Source organism: Choristoneura fumiferana, chromosome 15, assembly GCF_025370935.1.
Source record: "Choristoneura fumiferana chromosome 15, NRCan_CFum_1, whole genome shotgun sequence".
Taxonomy (NCBI): Eukaryota; Metazoa; Arthropoda; class Insecta; order Lepidoptera; family Tortricidae; genus Choristoneura; species Choristoneura fumiferana.
The window spans coordinates 13,305,540-13,325,250 of NC_133486.1; the positions used below are offsets into that span (position 1 = coordinate 13,305,540).

Below are 19,711 nucleotides of genomic sequence, written 5' to 3' on the forward strand. Positions count from 1 at the left end.
GGTTTGAAATTCAAGATTAGACAGAGAAAGACATACTGGCATGTGACGTCACACGCCAGTACCGCCATACTTGCTGCATAGAGAAAAGCGTTTGAGAAAGAGACAGGTATATAGATTTTTCAAAAACTCACTATAAATCCAATTTTCAACCGATTTAAGTTTTCTCTTCGCTAAACACTGTATGTAATTACGAGTTGTGTACAATAAATACTATCTAACATCCAAAACTAAAACTATTTATAAACTAAACTATGTTACAAAATAAAAACGTCATCCAAATTTTCTGCCCCAGGCATTGACCCCAAGACACTGGCAGCATTACCTCTCTGAACTGTTATTCCTAATCTTTGCGAGAGGTAAGTGCCAGCCCTGGGGTCGCCTGAGGCCAAAACACTGTCTGTATATCTATATTTTCATAATAATATTAAGATATGGCAAATTCAGGAGTTGTCAAATACCCTATCTACTTACGGCAATGTAGAAGAACTCGTCGGGCGGTAAGAAGGCATCAGCCAAATATACTTTGTTGACAGAATCAACTTGCTTCAATGGTATTTCGAATAACGTCTTTCCGTCCAGAGTGAGTATTTCCGCGAAAGATATCGTAACATTCTTCTCTATTTCTGTCAGTGATATTAGCATATAGTTGTAGGCTCCTAGAACAAATGATGGGTACTGATGAGGGATTAATGATATCGTTAGATGCCTTTGTGGGGGTTTCCTCCTTGTGTCGTATTCCTCAGTAAAGAAGGTCGTGACCTCCCTTCTACATCACTTTCTCTCGCACGAACTTTTTCCATCTATTTCTGTCTCTGGCGGTGTGGAAGGCGTTGTGAACTGTAGAGTCAAGAGCGGTGTGAATCTGGTCAGACTAACGCATTGGGCTGCGACCACGAGGCATCTTCCCATCCACTAGGGCAGGGTAGAGTAGGGTAAGGTTTCATAATCCTTATATTTTCGCCATGTCTGTCCGTGTTTTAGCTTAGAAACTGTTAATGAAAGGAAGCTGTAATAAAAACAGCGTAGGTAGTTACAAAATGGTTATATATAAATCGTAGGAGAAAAACATTAAGGTTCTTTCCCCTTAACGTTAAGTTGTTTTTTTTTTCATGTCAACTTATAATGTGGCGCATCGTTGGATAGGTCTTTCAAAAACATTATAAGTTAGCTATGATAATTTTTCGGTAGTACACAACCGGGCGCGTGCGGGCGCGCGCGCTCGCGCGCATGTGTGTGTGTGTGTGTGTGTGTGTTTAAATCTCCTTCAAGCTAAAATGGCTGCACGAATTTAGATTAAATTTAGTATGTACATAGCTGGACATTTGAAGTAACACATAGGCTACTTTTTATTCCGATATTCTCACGGGATCTAGATAAAATCGTGAGCAAAGTAATTGTTTTTAGTTAAAATAAGTAACGCCTGATTCAATAAACTAGTTCTTAGTTAAGTATGATAAAAATCAATTCTGCTGTTTCTGAGATAATGAACTTCGTATGTGTGTATGTATGTATGTAAACTCTTTATTGTACAAAAGAAAAGAAACAAAAACACAATTGCTAGAACTTGGAAATGCTTTGTAATGAAAATGCTGGAGTTTTTAATTTTTTTTCTAAGTTTTTTTAAATTTAAGTTGTTTTTTTTTCTAAGATGGTTAGGGTAGGTTAGTATACCTTGCAAAGGCCTGTAGCTCGTCTCCTTAGCTGCCGCAGGTCTCTGCACAGAGAACCCGTGGTGGAACGTCAGGTTGGACAGACCGACCACTTTGACGGAGTGCTCCGCGGCGCTCCCGACGGTGATGGACCAGTTGCCAGGCTCGGGCTGCAGGACTTTAACTACCTGAAAAAAAAAACCATAAATCATTAAATATCAGGGGAGGTACATCACCTGCATTAATATCTCCACATTCCACACACACATTCCTCGCAACATATCCTCGTATAGTGGAAACGCAGCGTTATCGTTGAAGTACTTTGAATATCGATCTTAACATAATACTTAAACATATGAACGTCGTCGGGTAGTCGCGCGAACAAAGCGGTGGCGCGCAGTGCGCTTGTTGCGGCAGCCGCCGAGTCGCGTTGCTCCTAGGAAGAAGGGCTACGAATTAGCCCGAAACATGTCGAGCTAAACTCGATTTAAAGACGTGAGTTATCCGATGCAATATTATTTAATACTTAAACTTATGTATTTATTTACCTTATGTATATATGTGGAGGTTCTGGGGCGCATGCTAACTTCGATAAGAATTCTTGTATTTTGATAAATAAATTAAATGCTTCCTATACCATAATTTCTGCCAAGTCCAAGGTGGTTTCCAATTGCGGCGGACCAGTGACCTGCTCCCCGGTTGGACTGAACACCTGGATCCGGGGTTTGGTTCCCGACACAGACACCGTCACCTCCCCCAGAGTACTGTCCACTGGGATCTAGAAAATAAAACAAGTTTGCCTCTGAACATATACCTTAATATTTGTCAATTTTTATTTCTCTATTTAACCCTCAGTGCATGATTCCGATTTGCACTTGTCGGATTTTGTAAACACAACTAACAAAATTAAATAGGGCTAGGTACTTTATCTAATCTAATTAAATACCTTACCCCTTGTGTGTAGTTGTACCCAGCAGGATTTCTCGCGGACCCCAAATTGACGGTTCTTGCTTTAATTGAACTCTTTACAAAATCTAAAACCTGTAAAAAAACAGTTAAATATTGTTCAGTATCAAAGGCGTGATTCTCTGAACCTAGTCGTACCAATTAGTTACATTGGATATTATTGATCTAAAACTTGGTTTTAAGGAAGTGTACTATTTACTTGTTTCAATAATGTACCTAATATATTTATCCTTATCCTTATCGATTCACTAGGTACTCGTAAGCTTTATTTATATTTCCTGGGTGGGTTATAATCTCGTGTCCCTTTTATCAATAGTTCATGAGTTATCAATAACCTGACACTATGTAATAAATTGATCGAATTCAAGCATCGACAAGACAGACCCTGTGTCAAACGAATGGTTTCTGTCCTGTCTGTCGGGCTAATAGATGATATACTCATCGACACAGCACAGCACAGACAGCTACACAGCAGTACAGACACAGGACACACTACTTGCAGAGTTATATTCCTATTTTTTTAATACTCTTTTTATATAATCTGTGCTGTATTGTACTGTTGGCAATTAAATATTTTCTTTCTTTCTTTCGATATATGTATATTTACGACGGACTAGAATTCGTAATGCGAACGCTCACATCGTGCACTGTCCTGCCGTCCGTACACCTTTGTTACACTACGTTGAACGAAATGCGTAAGCGCCATGAAATTCTTCAATATTTTTTCTAAAATTGTTGTTCTATTGTTTTAAGTTTCGTGCTGAATTTTGAAAAATAAACTATTCTCATTCTTACATATTTGTAACTACCAGAGCATGGTTAATGGGTAAAGGCTACCTTATGGACATTGGTTTTGTTCAGGTTGAACACCTGTCCCGAGCTGGCGGCCGCTATCTGCTGGTACACCAGGTACGAGGGTCGCTTCAGGTCGTTGCAGTGTCCTGTCAGCACGAATACCACCTGGAATATACGTGGGATTTTTTCACTTTCATTTTAAGGGAACTAATATAACGGCAGCCAAAAATGTTACCAAATGCCAGGTATCCTTTAAAAAAAAAAACCGGCCAAGAGCGACCACGCAAGTGTAATCACGCTAAACAACAACAATAGAACCGGTCACAAATTTCAAGTATTTGGGTAGTTTAATTGTGATACCCAATAATTAAATTGGAGGATAATGGAAAGGATTAGCTGCACAGAAAGGAAAACCAACGAAGAAGTTCTTACCATGGCCGAAGAAAAAAGAATGTTACTGGATAAATTGCAGAAGGGGAAATATGATAAGACACTTAATACGACACTACAATTTCTTTCTAAACCTGCTGGAAGGAAAAGCAGAAGGAAGACGAGGCAGAGGAAGACCAAGATTGACATATTTTGACCAGGTGAAGGAAAAACTGGACAGCTGGGCGATTACTCCACCGACAAGTGTTAAAATTAAGAAAAAGGAGGTTCTATTCTATGAAGTGCAAAATTCGAACTTCTTATCTACCGTCCCGCTGACGCTAATATTAGTTAATACGAGAGTGAGAGAGACGGTACGATACGAACCTCAATTTTCGAATTTCGTAGTAGCCCCCCTGCCTGGTCCAGTTAGATGCCAGTAAAACTCCGCTCGCGGCAGTCGTCTTTCGTAAAATTGAGGTATACTAGTAGTGTAAGGTTTACTCTAATCCCGTCTTCAGTACCTTTAAATTTCCTCACCTGACTCTCTTTTCTCTGCACCAAATCCAACACCCTCCCGACCAGCCGGTGATCATTGGCAGTCGCGTCGGTAAAGACGTAGACAAAGGACCTCGGCCGGCTAACGTTGAGGGCCAGCTGGATGCCAGTGAGGCTTTTCTCGGGACAGTCGCCGCCGCCATACACGCGGATGATGTTGAGCGCGGCTTGGAAGACGGCCTTGTCGCGGGTCACTGTGGCTGGGCCCACGGCTGGTGGAAACACGACAGTTTAGCGCCCCTATTTCACAAACGTGACATAATTATGTCAAGTGATAATCTATTATTTGTATCTAAAAATTATAATTAATTGGTGAAACAATAATGGTTTTATGATTGGTTTTTTGGAGTCTTTTTGTATTTTTTATTTCAACTCCAAATTTGTTACTTTTACGGGTATCCCGTGAAACTCCCATTGTAGTGTTTTGTAGTTTCACGCGTATTTTCAAAGTGGCTCTTTTTTTTTTTTTTTATTCGACTGGATGGAAAACAAGCAAGAGACCCACGTCTCCTGATGGTAAGAGATCACCACCGCCCATAGACACCTGCAACACCAGGAGGATTGCAGATGCGTTGCCAACCTAGAGGCCTAAGATCGGGATACCTCAAGTGCCAGTAATTTCACCGGCTGTCTTACTCTCCACGCCGAAACACAAAGGCTCGCTATAAAAGTAGTAGTCGCACATGTCAACGTGGTGGAATACGGCCCGGGCTTCGAATACTGTTAAAAAGTTGGCAACGTTACCCTGTCAAACAGATTAAACGTTAAATCCTGTTAAATTATAATTAACGTTAAACGATGTGCCGTTATTTAAACAATTTTTAATCCCCGACGCAAAAAGAGGGGTGTTATAAGTTTGACCGCTATGTGTGTCTGTCTGTGGCACCGTAGCTCTTAAACGGTTGGGCCGATTTGAATGCGGTTCTTTTATTTGAAATAAGGATTTCTAGCGATGGTTCTAAGACATGCTTCATCAAAATCGGTTCAGCCGTTTTTGAGATATTGAACTTTGAAGTGACAAAGTCGGGGGTTTTCCAACTTTTTGTAGATTAGGTTATCACCGGTATAAAAGTGGTAACGTTATTACCATATTACCGTTTGGTTACAAATTTTTTTTGCATGCTTTCCACACAGCTGCTTAAAATACACAAACGGTGCGCAATCGCAGTGACGTGCCGTAAACGTCACGACTTATACATATACGATTGTATCTTCGCGAAAAATATTGCAAATCAACTTTAACTATAAAAACCAGTACATTACTCACCAGGATCATGAAAAGGCACAAACACAAAATCCTCTATAATATCGCTTTCTTCTAAAGCCGTCCTTAGTATCATCTCAGCTCCTTCCCTTAACTGCTTCAAGTCGTTATACATTGACCCTGTAGTATCAAATACAAACACCAAACTGCTTTTATCATTACCCACTTCATTGGAATCTAAAGCATTGAGAAAAGCTAATTTTGTAAGCACTAAAATTATTTGCACTATTTTAAACATTATATCAGCGTGTGAATACGGCTGTTCGGCGGTACGGATAGAAAAGCACTGGATTTTTTATCAGATTGCGTTCAACCTTTTGGCCCGAAAACATGATTTAGCTAAACTTGAACGAAACTACAATTTTTATCCACATGACGTTTTTTTACTATAAATAGTTCTAACAGAGTTCTACAGAACGAGCCAAGAACTCTCAGTTGAGATTTTGGAAATCATCAGTTTTAAAGTTCTCATTTCATTGGAAAAAAAATTACCTACTCCACATAGAAAGTACATTCGGCAGTTATTCTTATAATAGGGATGACGACTGGGTTAAAAATATATCATTCTATTTGATCCAACAGTTAGATTATGGAAAAAAATAGGACACGTATTTTTTAGTTTATCAAATTATTAAATATCGACAAAGGTATAGATCATCAAAGTTCCGGAGTGGGGGCTTGTGACGTCACTATTAGGTAAAAATCGTACCATATAGTGACTTCACTCGAAACTTCTAAGCACTGTATCCTCGTCATTTTTTGCTTGTCAAACAAAAGAAAAAATACGTGCACAATATTTTTTTATTATCTAACTGACGGACTAAACAGTTTTTTTTTAGTCGTCTAGCCTATTGATTTGTACTTTATAAAGTACCCGAGGTCTTACGAGATTAAGGTACAATCGAAGAAACTGAATCGCGTACCAGCAGGGCTACTACGAAACTCGAAGTTCGTATCGTACCGTCCCTCTCGCTCTCGTATTAAATAGTATAAGTGTCAGAGGGACTGTACGACACGAACTTCGAGTTTCGTAGTAGCCCTGCTGGATACCGTTTGCAAATGCCATGTTGACATTCAATACATCTTACGAAACATCGTGAGATTGATTGTGAAAAGGTTCCACCTGAGGCCGTTTAGTCTACGTGTAGGCCGTAGCGGTCGCATTCACTGTCTCTTTCTACCCTTATCCTATACTTTTTGACAGAAGGAAGTGGCGAAAAGTACGTTAGACAATAAGAGCACAGGACAGGACTGTGTATGTTGGACGTTGGAACAGGACGTTGTATGTATCTGACAACACTGTTTTAAGTATTTCAGTTTTTCGACGTTTTTGTTACAGTTCTATCATTTAAATGTAATCGGAATAAAACGTTATTGAATAACCCTTGACCGGCCTATCAATCTAGGTTATAAGACAAGGAAATCACTATTCCTTCGTTATCTACGCAATTACGATTTTTTTCATTGCCATTTATTTACTCTTAGATTACGCTCAGAAGTTAGACGCAAATCCGACAATAATTCACGTCTAAAGTTTTACGTTTTAATAATGTTAAGTTAAAAATACTTCAGTTTATAGCCCTACTCCATAAACCTTTTTTTTTATTCGACTGGATGGCAAACGAGCAAGTGGGGGTCCTGATGATAAGAGATCACCACCGCCCATAAACATCTGCAACACCAGGGATATAGCAGACGCGTTGCCAACCTAGAGGCCTAAGATGGGATACCTCACGTGCCAGTAATTTCACCGGCTGTCTTACTCTCCACGCCGAAACACAACAGTGCAAACACTGCTGCTTCACGGCAGGATTAGCGAGCAAGATAGTGGTAGCAATCCGGGCGGACCTTACGCAAGGTCCTACCACCTGCAAAGCCTCCAGTTGCTACGGTTGAAAGCGGCCTGCATCCACCGTGAGCCCACCAGGTCATCCGTCCATCTCGTTGGTGGACGTCCTACGCCTCGCGTGCCGATCCGCAGGCTCCCTTTGAGAACTTTTCAGCCCCAACGGCCATCCGTTCTCCGTGCTATATAGCCTGCCCATTGCCACTTCAACGAGCATCACTTCGCTGTCGGGGACCCTGGAACCCTGGTGCATATGTATACTACATAGATAAAATAATATTGTAATCAATTAATCATAGAGATTATTTAAAATAAAATCTTTATTAAAAAATTCACACTTCACATTTCTATAGAAGACAATTTCTTTAACTTACACTAAGAAATAACAAACTATTCATCAAGACATATTGCTCCAAATTTGTTCTTAATAAATAACACATACATTTTCATTGCACCTAGACCTTAGATGTAAATATGGAAGCAGTTGCAGTAGAAACGGAATATACCTTCAGTACCGTAAGACTGGGTAAAATTGGGTATAATTGGGTAGGGGCAAAATTGAAGTTCAAACCTCGATAAAAATATTTTTGATATGTGGCAAGTTGATGTTTATAGATAAAAAATAATATTCCGGTGGTATGAATTTTAGTTTAATGATTATCTGACGTTCAGTTTCATAATTTAAACAATAAACACTAAAATATAGGCAAATCCCAGCTCACCCCAAAGTGGGGTCAGAAAGGATAGGAACAAATTAAAAAAATGATGATAGCAAATTACCAGAAAAAAGGAGATATATGTCTAAAAATATAACTAAACTACTTTTAGAGCAAGCTTAAGTAGCAAGTGAAAACACAAAATATTATTTCTATCCCTACTCCTCCCGCAATCCCTTCTCACCCCATTTTACATTAGGTGCCATTTAAAGTAGTGTTATAATTTATAATAGGCAACGAAAACTTGTGCAAGTCCATTTCTACCACCTGCTGCTTAAAGTCGATGAGAGAAATGCATTTATTCATATAGAAAATACTCTAACCTTACAAGACAACGTAATTGAGATCTTAAAATACTTGTCTTTATAGTTTGAGCAAAGCAATTGTCCAGTCTATTCTATACTACATAATTAAGAAAAATAAATGTAATTTTCCATTGCAAATAAATTCATAGATATTAAGCAAATTAAAATTATACAAATAAAATTTATTAAAATCTTGTAAATAATGCATATTATCAATTATCAACATGTTATTTCGGTGGTCGAAGTGCATTGCGTTTCGTTCGATGATCCATAGACACTTCATGTCTGCGGAACCAAACGCAATTCCTGTTTAATATAATCATTACGTTAGTTGTTAATATATAAAATGTTACTAGCTTTGGCAAGTGAATAAAATATGTAAATTTAAACATAATTTGTACTTGCGTGTCGTTGTAAGAGTTTTCTGAATGATACCTACCAAAAATCTAAAATGACCAGTGCAGTGAAAAAATCAAAAAAAGTTTATTTCGTTTTTAATCTCACATAGTAACATCAAGGTTGGGACCTCCTTTTAAGTGTAAAGATAAAAACCTATGCCATAAGGAATGTGAATAGGTACACGTTGTTTCTATGCACTAACGAGCAAAAACTAAAGGTTCATTTGGCACGTGAAGTCCCATACAAAGAGGCTATATTTTTGCTTACTGAAAACCAATTTCCAAATGTCTTATTTAAGTAACTTCAGTATTTGAACTTGACAGTAAATGCCATCAATTAGTCACAACATAATACATAATTTTTTTGTAGGCAATCATGATTTTATTTGCCGCAAGATGTGGCACCTAAATCGATTATATGTAGATGAATGTCAAAGCAATACGCCGCGCCGCTTGGTTAAAGTATAGACCACTTTATTGAGGCTCAAGGCAGACTTTGGTAAAGCTGATTCGGGAAGGTAGATTTGCCACATCTGATGGCACCTAACTTGTTTCTAGTCAGTCAGAAAACCCTTATTCTATAGTCATGGGCAACGGCTGAATTACAGAAAAGAACCACTACACAACACGTACACAATACATACATTAATTAAGACTACAAATGTAGTGAAAATTCGAGACTAATAAAAAGGTATAGCGCAGAGCTGTTGACGACTACCGCTTTTGGGATTTGACATTCGGCCCTATACTACGAAGGTAGCTATGAAGAGCAAAATTCGAACTTCGCATCTTACCGTCCCGCTGACCCTTATATTATTTAATACGAGACTGAGAGGGACGGTACGATACGAACTTCGATTTTGGAATTTCGTAGTAGCCTCCCTGAGCTGAGGGCTTTATCATATAAGATGGCTGCTAGAAAGTTTAGGTTAAGTTAGACAGTAAGTAATAGCATTCCGTTTATCAGCCTTCGAGTATGTAGCTTAAAAGGCATTGATGACGTCACTCTATAAAAGCCATCAATGTTTGTTTTATTTTTATGTTTATTTTTTCAATGTATTTTGACCAGATGGTTTCAAAGGAAGATCAGCTCCGCTCGTAAGACCGGTAGATTGCTGATTTGAGACCATTTCGTGACATGTGCATTTTTATTTAATTTTATTTATATTCACAGTCATGTTCTCACGAATCATTTTTTTTTTCTTTCGATGCAAGTGTCACAGGTATATGGTAAACTGGCTCTACCATAAGAATTCGCAGGTTTAGAACTTCATACCTTTGCTAGAAATATTGGGAAATAACGTACAACAGCCTTTTCCGTTCAATTGCCCACGTGTCAGCCGCCAATAGCTCCACAGCATCCTTATTGATTCTATTTTATTTCCCTTAAGTTTAATATGGGGCGAACACCCATACAGTCGATCTTAAACATTACTGTAATTCTAATTTTCACTCTTGGCACTGCTTCAAAAGTTTAAAAAATGCAATATGCAAACGGCGTAGAACCGGTATAAAAGCACTATTGTTAATTTAGTTGATACGTGTGAAACGGTTTTTACTAACGGCTGACTTCGTTAAACAGCCTCGTCGGTTGGCTTCGGCCTGTCATTCTTCTGGAAAACTAGCACTTTCTCGCTCACTTCGCCTTCGGGGAACTGAAAGAGAGGACACGATTGTAGGTGAACCTGTTCAGGGTTTATTTCTACTGTAGCAACAGCAAAATAAAAATCAGTTGGACATTGCACAAATAAAAAAAAATATATAGTTAAATTACTCATACTTTCTCTTCCATGCCCATGCCTCTATATTCAATCACTTCAATTCTCGAACGCAGATTTTAGTCTGCGACAAAACACGTCAACACGCATATCCAAAGTAAATAGTGAACTTTTTAATTTAATCAAATCCAAAGACCTGTCTATGCTACATTTTGTCATCAAGTAAACTTGACTGATTTCTAGTGTTCAATAAAGATTTTTTGTTTTGTATTGTAACAAGAGATTCAAGCGTTACTTTGCAGAGGTCCATATTAGTGGAGAGATATTATCTCCCCGCTGCTAACCGTGCACCACAGCTACGTCTGTGCGACAAATGAATGTTAACATGCAGAACCAGCTCTCCTCTTCCACATAAAACTATCACAAACACCACACAAAATGCTAACACGTTTTGAACTCTCTGCGAGTTCATTCTCAAGACTACATTTTTATCATAAATAGACGCTAAGAGAAAAAATACCACAATGACTACGTACCTGCGTGTGCGGCAACTCATAAATCTGTCGATACCCGGCGAGCAAGCTCTCCACCCTGCCCTTGAGTACATCAAACATCACCACAAAGGTGGGCGGCTGCCGGCTGGCATACTCGGTACGCCACCAACGCTGCGGGTTGTGGAAGAACGCTTCGGCCTCGTAGGACTCGCCGACCTTGCCGATGGGAGGGTCGCAGTTGAGGTAGCGGGTTGTGATGTTTACATGGAGGTGGCTGATAAGTGACAATGTTTATTAATTTTCGTTGAAATTGTTTTATAAACCAGAAATCATTTCGGAGCTTCTGATGGAATTTGAATGTCACAATATTTCTATCTCTGTCTAATCATGAATTTTAACCATTTAAAACTTTATTATATCGACGGGATATGGCTCAATCTAGTATATGAAATTTCACGAAATTCGAATTTTATTACTACACACCCTAAATATATAAAAGTAGATATTCCAATTTGAAATTTCATATACGAAGTTGAGTCAGAGACCCGTCGATATGTTAAGGTAGCTTTACAATTGTTTTTCCGTTCAATGTACCTACGCATTGGCGAGTTTTGATTTCAAAAATAAATAAAAAATATTCAAATACCATATCATAATGTAAAACCCGTAACGTATATCGTAGTACCAAAGTGAAATGGGTAGATTCTTAGGTAAAAAATAAACATATTCTATTTAGTCTGCCAGCTAGGGTATTAGAAAATGATTGGACACGTATCTTTCCTTCTTGTCAGGATGAAGTGCATCAAAATTCGGGAGTGGGGGACCGTGACGTCACTAATTAGCAAAAAGTGTACGTAGGTGTTACACGGAACTTTAACCGGCTATATGTCCATAATTTTTTGTTTAATTCGCAAAAGAAACTTATTCAATAAAAAGCTTGTAAAAACTTGCGTGTACTGACCTGTAAAGCGGCGTGGAGTGGCAAGGCATCATGAAGAGAATGGAGGAGCGGTTGTTGGGCAAGGCTTCTCTTAGCAGCGGCATCACCTTGAGCGTGCCGCTCTGGTGTACCGTGCCGAAGTACAGCGCTGGCACCGCGTTACCCAACAATATGGCGCCCGCCACCAAGTAGAGCTGCCATCTGGGGTTTTAAGAAAAGTTTACTAGCTGGTAGAATACACACACAGGGACACTGATTAAAGCTGCGTTACAACCAGAGATGTGCGAGGATGTGTTAAGAGCGTTTATTCCTGCTGAGCTGGCAACGTTGCATTTTTGTTAGTTTTCTTGATTATTCCATAAAAATTGAATGAAAATTAAGTTTTCTAATAGATAAGTCTTAATATATAAGTTAATGTGTCTACTCCAATAATTATTCGTTATAGACTTTTATTTTCTTTAAAAACCGGTCATAAACATTATTGGAGTAGACACATTAACTTATATATTAAGAAGTGTTCTATCAGACAACATTATTAATTTTCATTAAATTTTTATGGAATAATCGAGAAAAACTAGCAAAAATGCAACGTTGCCAGCTCAGCAGGTATAAACGCTCTTAATGTGTTTTTCATTAACCAATAGAAACGCTTAATTTACCTCGCCTCTTTCCGCTCAGCTGTTTCCACCAGAGCGGTGCTGTGCGAGGATAGGCAAATTAAACGTTTCTATTGGTTCAACACATTCCTCGTCGCACATTTTTGGTGGAAACGCGCTCTACGCTTCGCTCGTAGTATAAATTCGCATATGAGCCGCAATAGATTGGCGACTTCTAAATCAGATCAGAAAAATAACAAATCAGAGCGACATGTATAAAAATGTTTAAAAATAATTGATTTAGCGACATTTTTTTAAGGTATTGAGTTATATAACAAACATTTTCGGAATCAGTGAATTAGTCAATTTCTCCTTTCAATCGTCAAATGTAGGTAATGTTTTGTTTTTAATATTATATGAAACTAATGGGAACTTACTTCTTGGCTTTCCTACTCCACGGTACGATGACGTCTTGGGCTAAATACAGCAAGATCGGCAACAGCGGGAGGACAAATCTGAACTCCTTGTGAGGGACGAAGCTGCAATAAAAATGAATAAAAAACGTTGAAACTTTTTTCTGGTCACATTTTTTACGAACTGGCTGTAGATTTTGATGTCGTTTTCGATTATTTTTTAAAGTCCCTGCATTTCTACCCCTGATAACTAAAAAAAACCGGCCAAGAGCGTGTCGTACACGCCCAGGATAGAGTTCCGTAGAGATTACGAAAAAAATCAAATATTTTTCTAAGGATTTCGTATTGTGTACTGAAACTTGGAGTTTAGGTATATTTTATACCTTAGGCAGCTATTTACTCTTAAACTACTAATAATTCTCAAGCAATCTTAGCCGCTATAATTTTCCTTGTAAATTCGCTCGACGCTCGATTTCAATGAAAATTTGCACTTTAAAGTTGAATATTTCGCAAACAGATCACTGCATACAAAAATTGTGTTAGCAACCCCCCAATGGTTTTAAAAGACCTATCCAACGATACCCCACAATATAGGGTTAGTCGAGAAAAAAACACACCCCACTTTACGTCTATGGGAGGTACCCTAAAAAAATGTTATTACTTTTTTTATTGTACCACTTTGTCGGCGTGACTGATATGTATATTCATGTCAAATTACAGCTTTCTAGTACTAACGGTATCTGAGCTTACCCGCGGACAGACAGACGGAGAGACATGGCGAAACTGTAAGAGTTCCTAGTTGACTACGGAACCCTAAAAACTTTACAGAATATTCGGCCATTTTTACAGAAAAGTATCCAGAAAAATGGGTCAGTTGAAACGCTCGAATAATCGGCCAGTTACTGATATTGAAGTCCTCACCTGTAGAGTGCGAGGTGCAAGGCGACCATAGCTAGCAGAAGCACGCCGGTCCTGTTGTCGCGGGGACGCCGCGCGACCGAATAGGCCGCCCACAGCACGGGGACCAGGTTCACGCCCAGCACCGCGGGTAGGCCTTGCGTCAAGTACCAGTGCCTAGAAAAGTAAGCCACATTTATCATGAAGCATTTCAGCATGAAGGAGTAACAAACAAAAAATCCTGTCTTGTATCCTGAATCCCCGAAAACAGTGGATTTCTTTGATATTGCACGAAAAATACCCGCGCCAAATTTCATGTCTTTTATAAAGTTGATACATTGTTATTTCGTTCCGATCATATAGCAATAATAGGACAGAGTAGCCTGCATTTGTTATTCCAGATATCTCCATATCAATTTTCATACAAATCCGCCGCAGTTTTAGAAGTGAAAGACTAACAACCACACCTACATACTCTCAAACTTTCCGCATTTACAATATCAGTAGATTCATAATTTAATTCGCAAAAATGTCTTACTAACTAAAAACTGATTTAAATTTGACCTTTTTGTTATAATACTTAATATTAAAGCTTTTTAAGTTGATTTTACTTTCCCTGATACTTGTATTATAATCCAAACTGCACATCATCATCAAATTTTCTAGTCAATGGCCTCACTCAAAGTCAAAGTCAAAATATCTTTATTCAATTTAGGCTATAAAAAGCCTTATGAATGTCAAAAAAAATCTAGCACAGGTTCGGAAAAACCTCTGTTGAGAAGAATCCGGCAACAAACTCAACGAGGTATATTTTTTTAAATCAGATTTACAATATTATTAAATGATATCTATACATCGCAAGTATTTAACACAACTTTATTTTTAACACACTAGGGGGCTGTTTCGCCATCCATTGATTAGTGTTAACTGGCGGTTAGGTGTGATGCCGTCTCTATTTGTTTTGTTCGAATAGACGGAGACGGCATCAATTTAACCGTCGGTTAACGCTAATCAATGGATGGTGAAACAGCCCCTAGGAGTGGAAGGGTGGTGCCTTCCATTATAGTGCCTAGTGTTTTCCTTGCTATGCCGGTTTTAGAATAGGATGGGCCCATGTCTTCCTGTGAGTGTCGTAATAAGTGACTAAGGAACCTGAGACCGTATTGCGTAACGTTTCTGACGATCGCTATCCCAATCAAATGACAGTTTTTGTATGCGTCAAAACTTTAGGCAATAAGGACTCTGTTATGAGAGTGGGTAACAGCACTCTTTATTGTTAATCTCGAACGCCAGACTCCACCTGTGCAGTGTGGAAGACAGGAGAAACCACCACAGAATTTTCCAAAAAAAGCCATCATAAAAGTTACCAGCCAATCAAGACCGTAGACGAGAGGATAGTTAAATTACCAAGGATGTTTGCCGTAGAAGGACGCGACGTCATGGAGAATGTTGAACCGGAAAAATTCCCAGGGTGTCACGATCAGTCTGCCATAGAAGTAAGAGTCCAGGGCTATCAGAGCACCAGCAGACACCAATCTGAAACAATATTTCATTCCAATTGACATAAAAAAAGTCTTGTTCTGTAGAGATTTGTATTTTTAATTCATTGGGGAGCAGTGTTTTGCGCATTGCCCGCATTGGTGTGCAGTAGGTCAAGTCCAGGTCAGGCAGCCGCTTGTTTGGTGCCTAGCCTCAATGCACGCCCCAGGATGCGGTGCGTTTCATGTGTCAGCATCTTCGCCGCCATCCATCTCGGTCGCACTATACGCGCGTCGGGAGCACCGAGCGGATCTCAGCCAGCAGTGAATCGGGAATGCTGTATTTTTTACCTAAGAAGAAAGTTTGGCTTTGCCTTTCTTACCCGATGGGCAAAATGGTGAGGCCGACCAGCTGTAGTCGTCCCTGATTGGTCGTCAGTATATTGTATGCACACAGCACAGCCCAGAGGGCCGCAGAAGTGGGCCGCAGGAACACGCTGACGCAGGCTAGCCAGATCCAGGTGCTGTTCTCTGTGACAAAAGATTTAAGGCGTGATAAGCAGGCAGGTAGGGTTGCCAGATACAGGCATTTCATTACCGGGACAATTCGAGGGTTACGAATTGGATCGGTAGGTAAATACCAATACAAGCACAAAACCAACTATTTTCTTGACAAAATCATTAAAATTGGTTGTTTTAAAAAAGTGAGTCCAGATTTTGTCATTTGGCAAGTCTTTTGGAAGGGGAGAACCTCAAAAACAGTTGTCAGGCATGTGAATTCTGAATACCTAGAGGCCGTCAATGTTAACCACAGCTTCAATTTTTAATATGGAAGGAAATACTGCTCTCGTAAGTTATAAAAAAAAAACTAGTATTATAGTTAGTAGTCGAAATCCGGGACATTAAAGTGTAATTCCTGGACACGGGACAAGACACGTAATTCCGGGACAATCCCGGATGCCCCGGCCATCTGGCAACCCTAGGTGCAGGTCGGGTTTATTTACGTGACTGTATATGAACATCTCATTGACGGCGAGCGAGGGGCGAGTCGAGCGCGGGCATCGCGGTGTATGTTCATATATAGTCACGTTCTTAGTTCGTAGACCTGACCCGCTGCCGTCCTGTGCGTGCGCCTAACTTCTGATAATTGACTGACCAAACTTGACTGAAGGTTTGGTATCGGCCAATTATTGCTGAGACTACATTTGTAAATTACCGCGCGATATTCGGGTGAGAAAATGATGTGATGTTAGATGGCGTTGATTGCCAAAGTCATCAAACACTTCTCCTGCTATTCCTAGATTTTCCACCATTTTATTCTTACAATTTTTTTTTACATAAAAAAAACATAAGGTTTAGTGGAATATGGGTACAATGCAGGAAGATTGACATAGTGAAATCTACCCACCTGTGTAATAGCTATCCCGTCCATCCTTAAACGGGAACTTTGACAGAGCTATAGCGACCAACGCTGTCTCCACACTCTGGAGCAGTGTACGTCCGGATGTGTAGAACCAGAACCAGGATGTCAGAATCAGGAACAGAGACCACTTGCGTCCACCCGTCCATTTGTAGAAGCTGTAGTCTGCTGCGGTGCTGACCAGGGCTTGGAGTATGCGGGGCAGGAAGACCTGGAATTGGATATTATGCATTATTATTTTTTCCGAGGGCATCTTTCAGTTTTTAGTGTAAAAAGTAGCATTTGTTCATAGCATGTAATCAGAGTATATTTATATAATGCACAGGTGCTCATAATAAAATTGTATTCACCAACACTATTTATTATTATCATATTCCATATGAAAGAAAGAAATGGTGAAATGGTGAATGGTGGTGGTGGAATGATGATTTTGGTAGTGTTAGACCATAGTCTCAGGAATAATGTTTTTGATAAGTGAAAAAAAATCAGAATCAGTTTATTAGTACCAAAAGATTATCAATATAGCATAGTTATACATACAATGAACTTGAATTACTAATAAATAATTCTAGTTGTCATGGAAAGCAAAGCATCGGTTGCATGGGATAATTAGCAAGGTAATTATTGCAATTATTATGGACTGATAATTATCAATGATAATAAATAATGTTTATCCTCATACATAAGTCTGGACTTTTTACCATTAACTTTAGTTCTACAAACCCAAGGATTACAATACAATACAATACAATACAAATATTCTTTATTGCACACCATAAAGCAGTACAAAAACTTATAATATAAACACTTACATTCAGGGTAGACAATAGGCGGTCTTATCGCTTAAAAGCGATCTCTTCTAGACAACCATTTGGGTACAAGAAATTATATGTTACAAAAATAGGTGGCGGAAACAGAAACAGAAAATAACACAAAAAATCAATAATATTAAAATAAATACAAATTAAACAACTATATAAATACATACATGCAATACTTATACAATACATAAACTACTAACATAAAATAGCAATATAAATTAACAATAAGGCCGTAATGGGAGAAAAAGGATAAGAAATTAGGAAATAAAATAGATAAACACAGAAAGACTGAGGACAGAGCTAAGAAGGCAGTGTCAAGAAGTGAGCCTTGACGAGATTTTTGAAAATAGGAAGAGATTTAGCTTTCCTCACATCTAGGGGAAGAGAGTTCCATAGAAGGATTGACGTGCAAGTGAAGGAGTTATGATAGAACTTAGGATTCTCAGTTTTATGATTTAGGATTTTTTTTAAATAATTTAAAGTTTTATTTCGTTGAATAGTTTGTACACCACATACATTTGGTACATTTGGCAGTTATTCTTAAAATTGATTTGTACTTATTAGGAACACATGGACTTATGAGGCTATATCTGTGTAAAGTCTTTGATGGGTGTTAAAAAGCCAGTAATATGGTGCTTTGTGATTTCACATTCGTGATTGTGAATAAATATCTTCTTTCTTTCTCTTTCTTCGCTTTTTAGTATCATCTTGATTGTGTATCCACACATGAAATGTGATAAATATTTTTTTTTTCTGCTGTGTGTTACATTCTGATGATAACCAGATATTTCCATTAACTATCAGACATTTTGCAATGAACATGCAATGTTACAAGTTTGTGTGTTTATTTATACCTACTCTTTATTGTACAAAAAGGAAATACAAAAATGTTACACAAAAAAGAAAGTGCTAAGTACAAAGGCGGACTTATCCCTGAAGGGATCTCTGCAAGTCCTAGTTATAAAAAGTTTTTTAAGACTGAAAATACTGAAATATCATAAATAAATACTGAAAAATTAGATCAGATTGAATCTACTTTGATTTTCCTTAAAACGCTTGCTAATCATGACCGCAATTTATATTTGCCTTATCAATTCTTATCCTAAACAAACAGAACTCACCACAGCTTCAGGATAATCCAATCCCGTAAACTTCAGGATGGTATACAATGCTGCCACAACACTCGGATACAAGTAGCTCCTTATTCCCTTCTGCCATTCCCAAGTCAGGACTCCATAACCGAAGGCTTGCTTATGAGCCACTTCCAAAGTCTGCCAGTACTCATCTGGCACATACCAAGTTTGCACCAGGAACACAGACAGGATCCTCACGAAAAGTATAGCTAGCACCACTTGCGATGGCCTCAGCCCCTTAGCATTGAACGGCAGTGCCATTCTCCCGCCTAAATGAGAGAGGTTAAAATGCTATTAATAGATAATTCAAATGTGCTCAATTCTTAATATAATTCACGTCTGTATCAGTGTTATTCGTGGTAGATTTATGTTTAGAAGAATTTAGGTCAAATTCCAATTAGAAGCCTTAAAACCTGTTGGGAGTTTATCAAGCGCAACAAACTTTATCGAAAAAAGTGTCAACTAACGCGTCCCTATGATTAACGACGAAAATGAATGAATGGTGTCAATTTGTCTTGAAATAACAGTTGGTAAATATTTATAAGTCTAATTTGTACAAGAATTCAGCTAATATTTGTTGACATTCGTAAAGAAAAACAATATATCGTAAAAATCTCACTAACCTCAACAACAAGCCCGCCGCCGCGTAGTAGTGTTGTAAGAAACCGCGACAGCGATATCAAGCTTTTCGGTTTTTCAAAACTACCGATTTTAATTAATCTTTGGTTGTCTCTTTTTGATAATAAGACGCATGTAAAATTCTGTAAGCGTTAATTCACGTGTTGTTTTTCAATATGAATTTTATCTTAAAATTCAACATTGTTATACCTTATTTCAATGGTTGAAGAAACTTGAAGATTTGGGAAATAAAAAACCGGTTAAAGTTTGAAACAGAGCAACACTAAACGTCACATCTAGAAATTCGAATACCATTA

General features: G+C 38.5%; 2 protein-coding genes across 3 annotated transcripts in view; both read right to left on the reverse strand.

The window, feature by feature from the left end:
• Positions 1-5,865, reverse strand: part of LOC141435903 (hemicentin-1-like) — a 48,384-nt gene extending 42,519 nt beyond the window's left edge. Inside the window, exons 1-7 of the mRNA XM_074098741.1 lie at positions 5,605-5,865; positions 4,320-4,549; positions 3,453-3,575; positions 2,601-2,690; positions 2,287-2,427; positions 1,672-1,837; positions 472-656 (exon numbers count right to left, since the gene is read on the reverse strand). Coding sequence (XP_073954842.1) covers positions 472-656; positions 1,672-1,837; positions 2,287-2,427; positions 2,601-2,690; positions 3,453-3,575; positions 4,320-4,549; positions 5,605-5,839 — 1,170 coding nt within the window. The 5' untranslated portion in view covers positions 5,840-5,865. The remainder of the gene's footprint in view (positions 1-471; positions 657-1,671; positions 1,838-2,286; positions 2,428-2,600; positions 2,691-3,452; positions 3,576-4,319; positions 4,550-5,604) is intronic.
• A 1,884-nt stretch (positions 5,866-7,749) lies between these two features.
• PIG-B (phosphatidylinositol glycan anchor biosynthesis class B) lies at positions 7,750-19,501 on the reverse strand. 2 transcript variants are annotated; one of them, XM_074098207.1, is made up of 10 exons: positions 19,400-19,501; positions 18,765-19,045; positions 16,811-17,033; positions 15,786-15,933; positions 15,332-15,460; positions 13,949-14,101; positions 13,052-13,153; positions 12,040-12,219; positions 11,121-11,352; positions 7,750-10,521 (listed from the first exon to the last, which is right to left on the reverse strand). In XM_074098207.1, the coding sequence occupies exons 2-10, from the start codon at positions 19,035-19,037 to the stop codon at positions 10,441-10,443; spliced, it is 1,521 nt and encodes a 506-aa protein (XP_073954308.1). In that variant the 5' UTR covers positions 19,038-19,045; positions 19,400-19,501; the 3' UTR covers positions 7,750-10,440. The 2 variants fall into 2 exon arrangements, with proteins under 2 accessions (XP_073954308.1, XP_073954309.1); XM_074098208.1 differs by lacking the exon at positions 19,400-19,501 and adding an exon at positions 19,244-19,367.
• Between the last annotated feature and the right edge of the window lie 210 nt (positions 19,502-19,711).

Bases quoted from the DNA above. Each gene is read 5' to 3' on its own strand.
- PIG-B (XM_074098207.1), bottom strand. From the start codon at position 19,037: ATGGCACTGCCGTTCAATGCTAAGGGGCTGAGGCCATCGCAAGTGGTG. The intron at 15,461-15,785 runs GTAAGAAAGGCA...ATATTGTTTCAG, and splicing joins CTCACCATTTTGCCCATCGG to ATTGGTGTCTGCTGGTGCTC. The intron at 10,522-11,120 runs GTACGTAGTCAT...CCTCTCTTTCAG, and splicing joins ATGAGTTGCCGCACACGCAG to TTCCCCGAAGGCGAAGTGAG.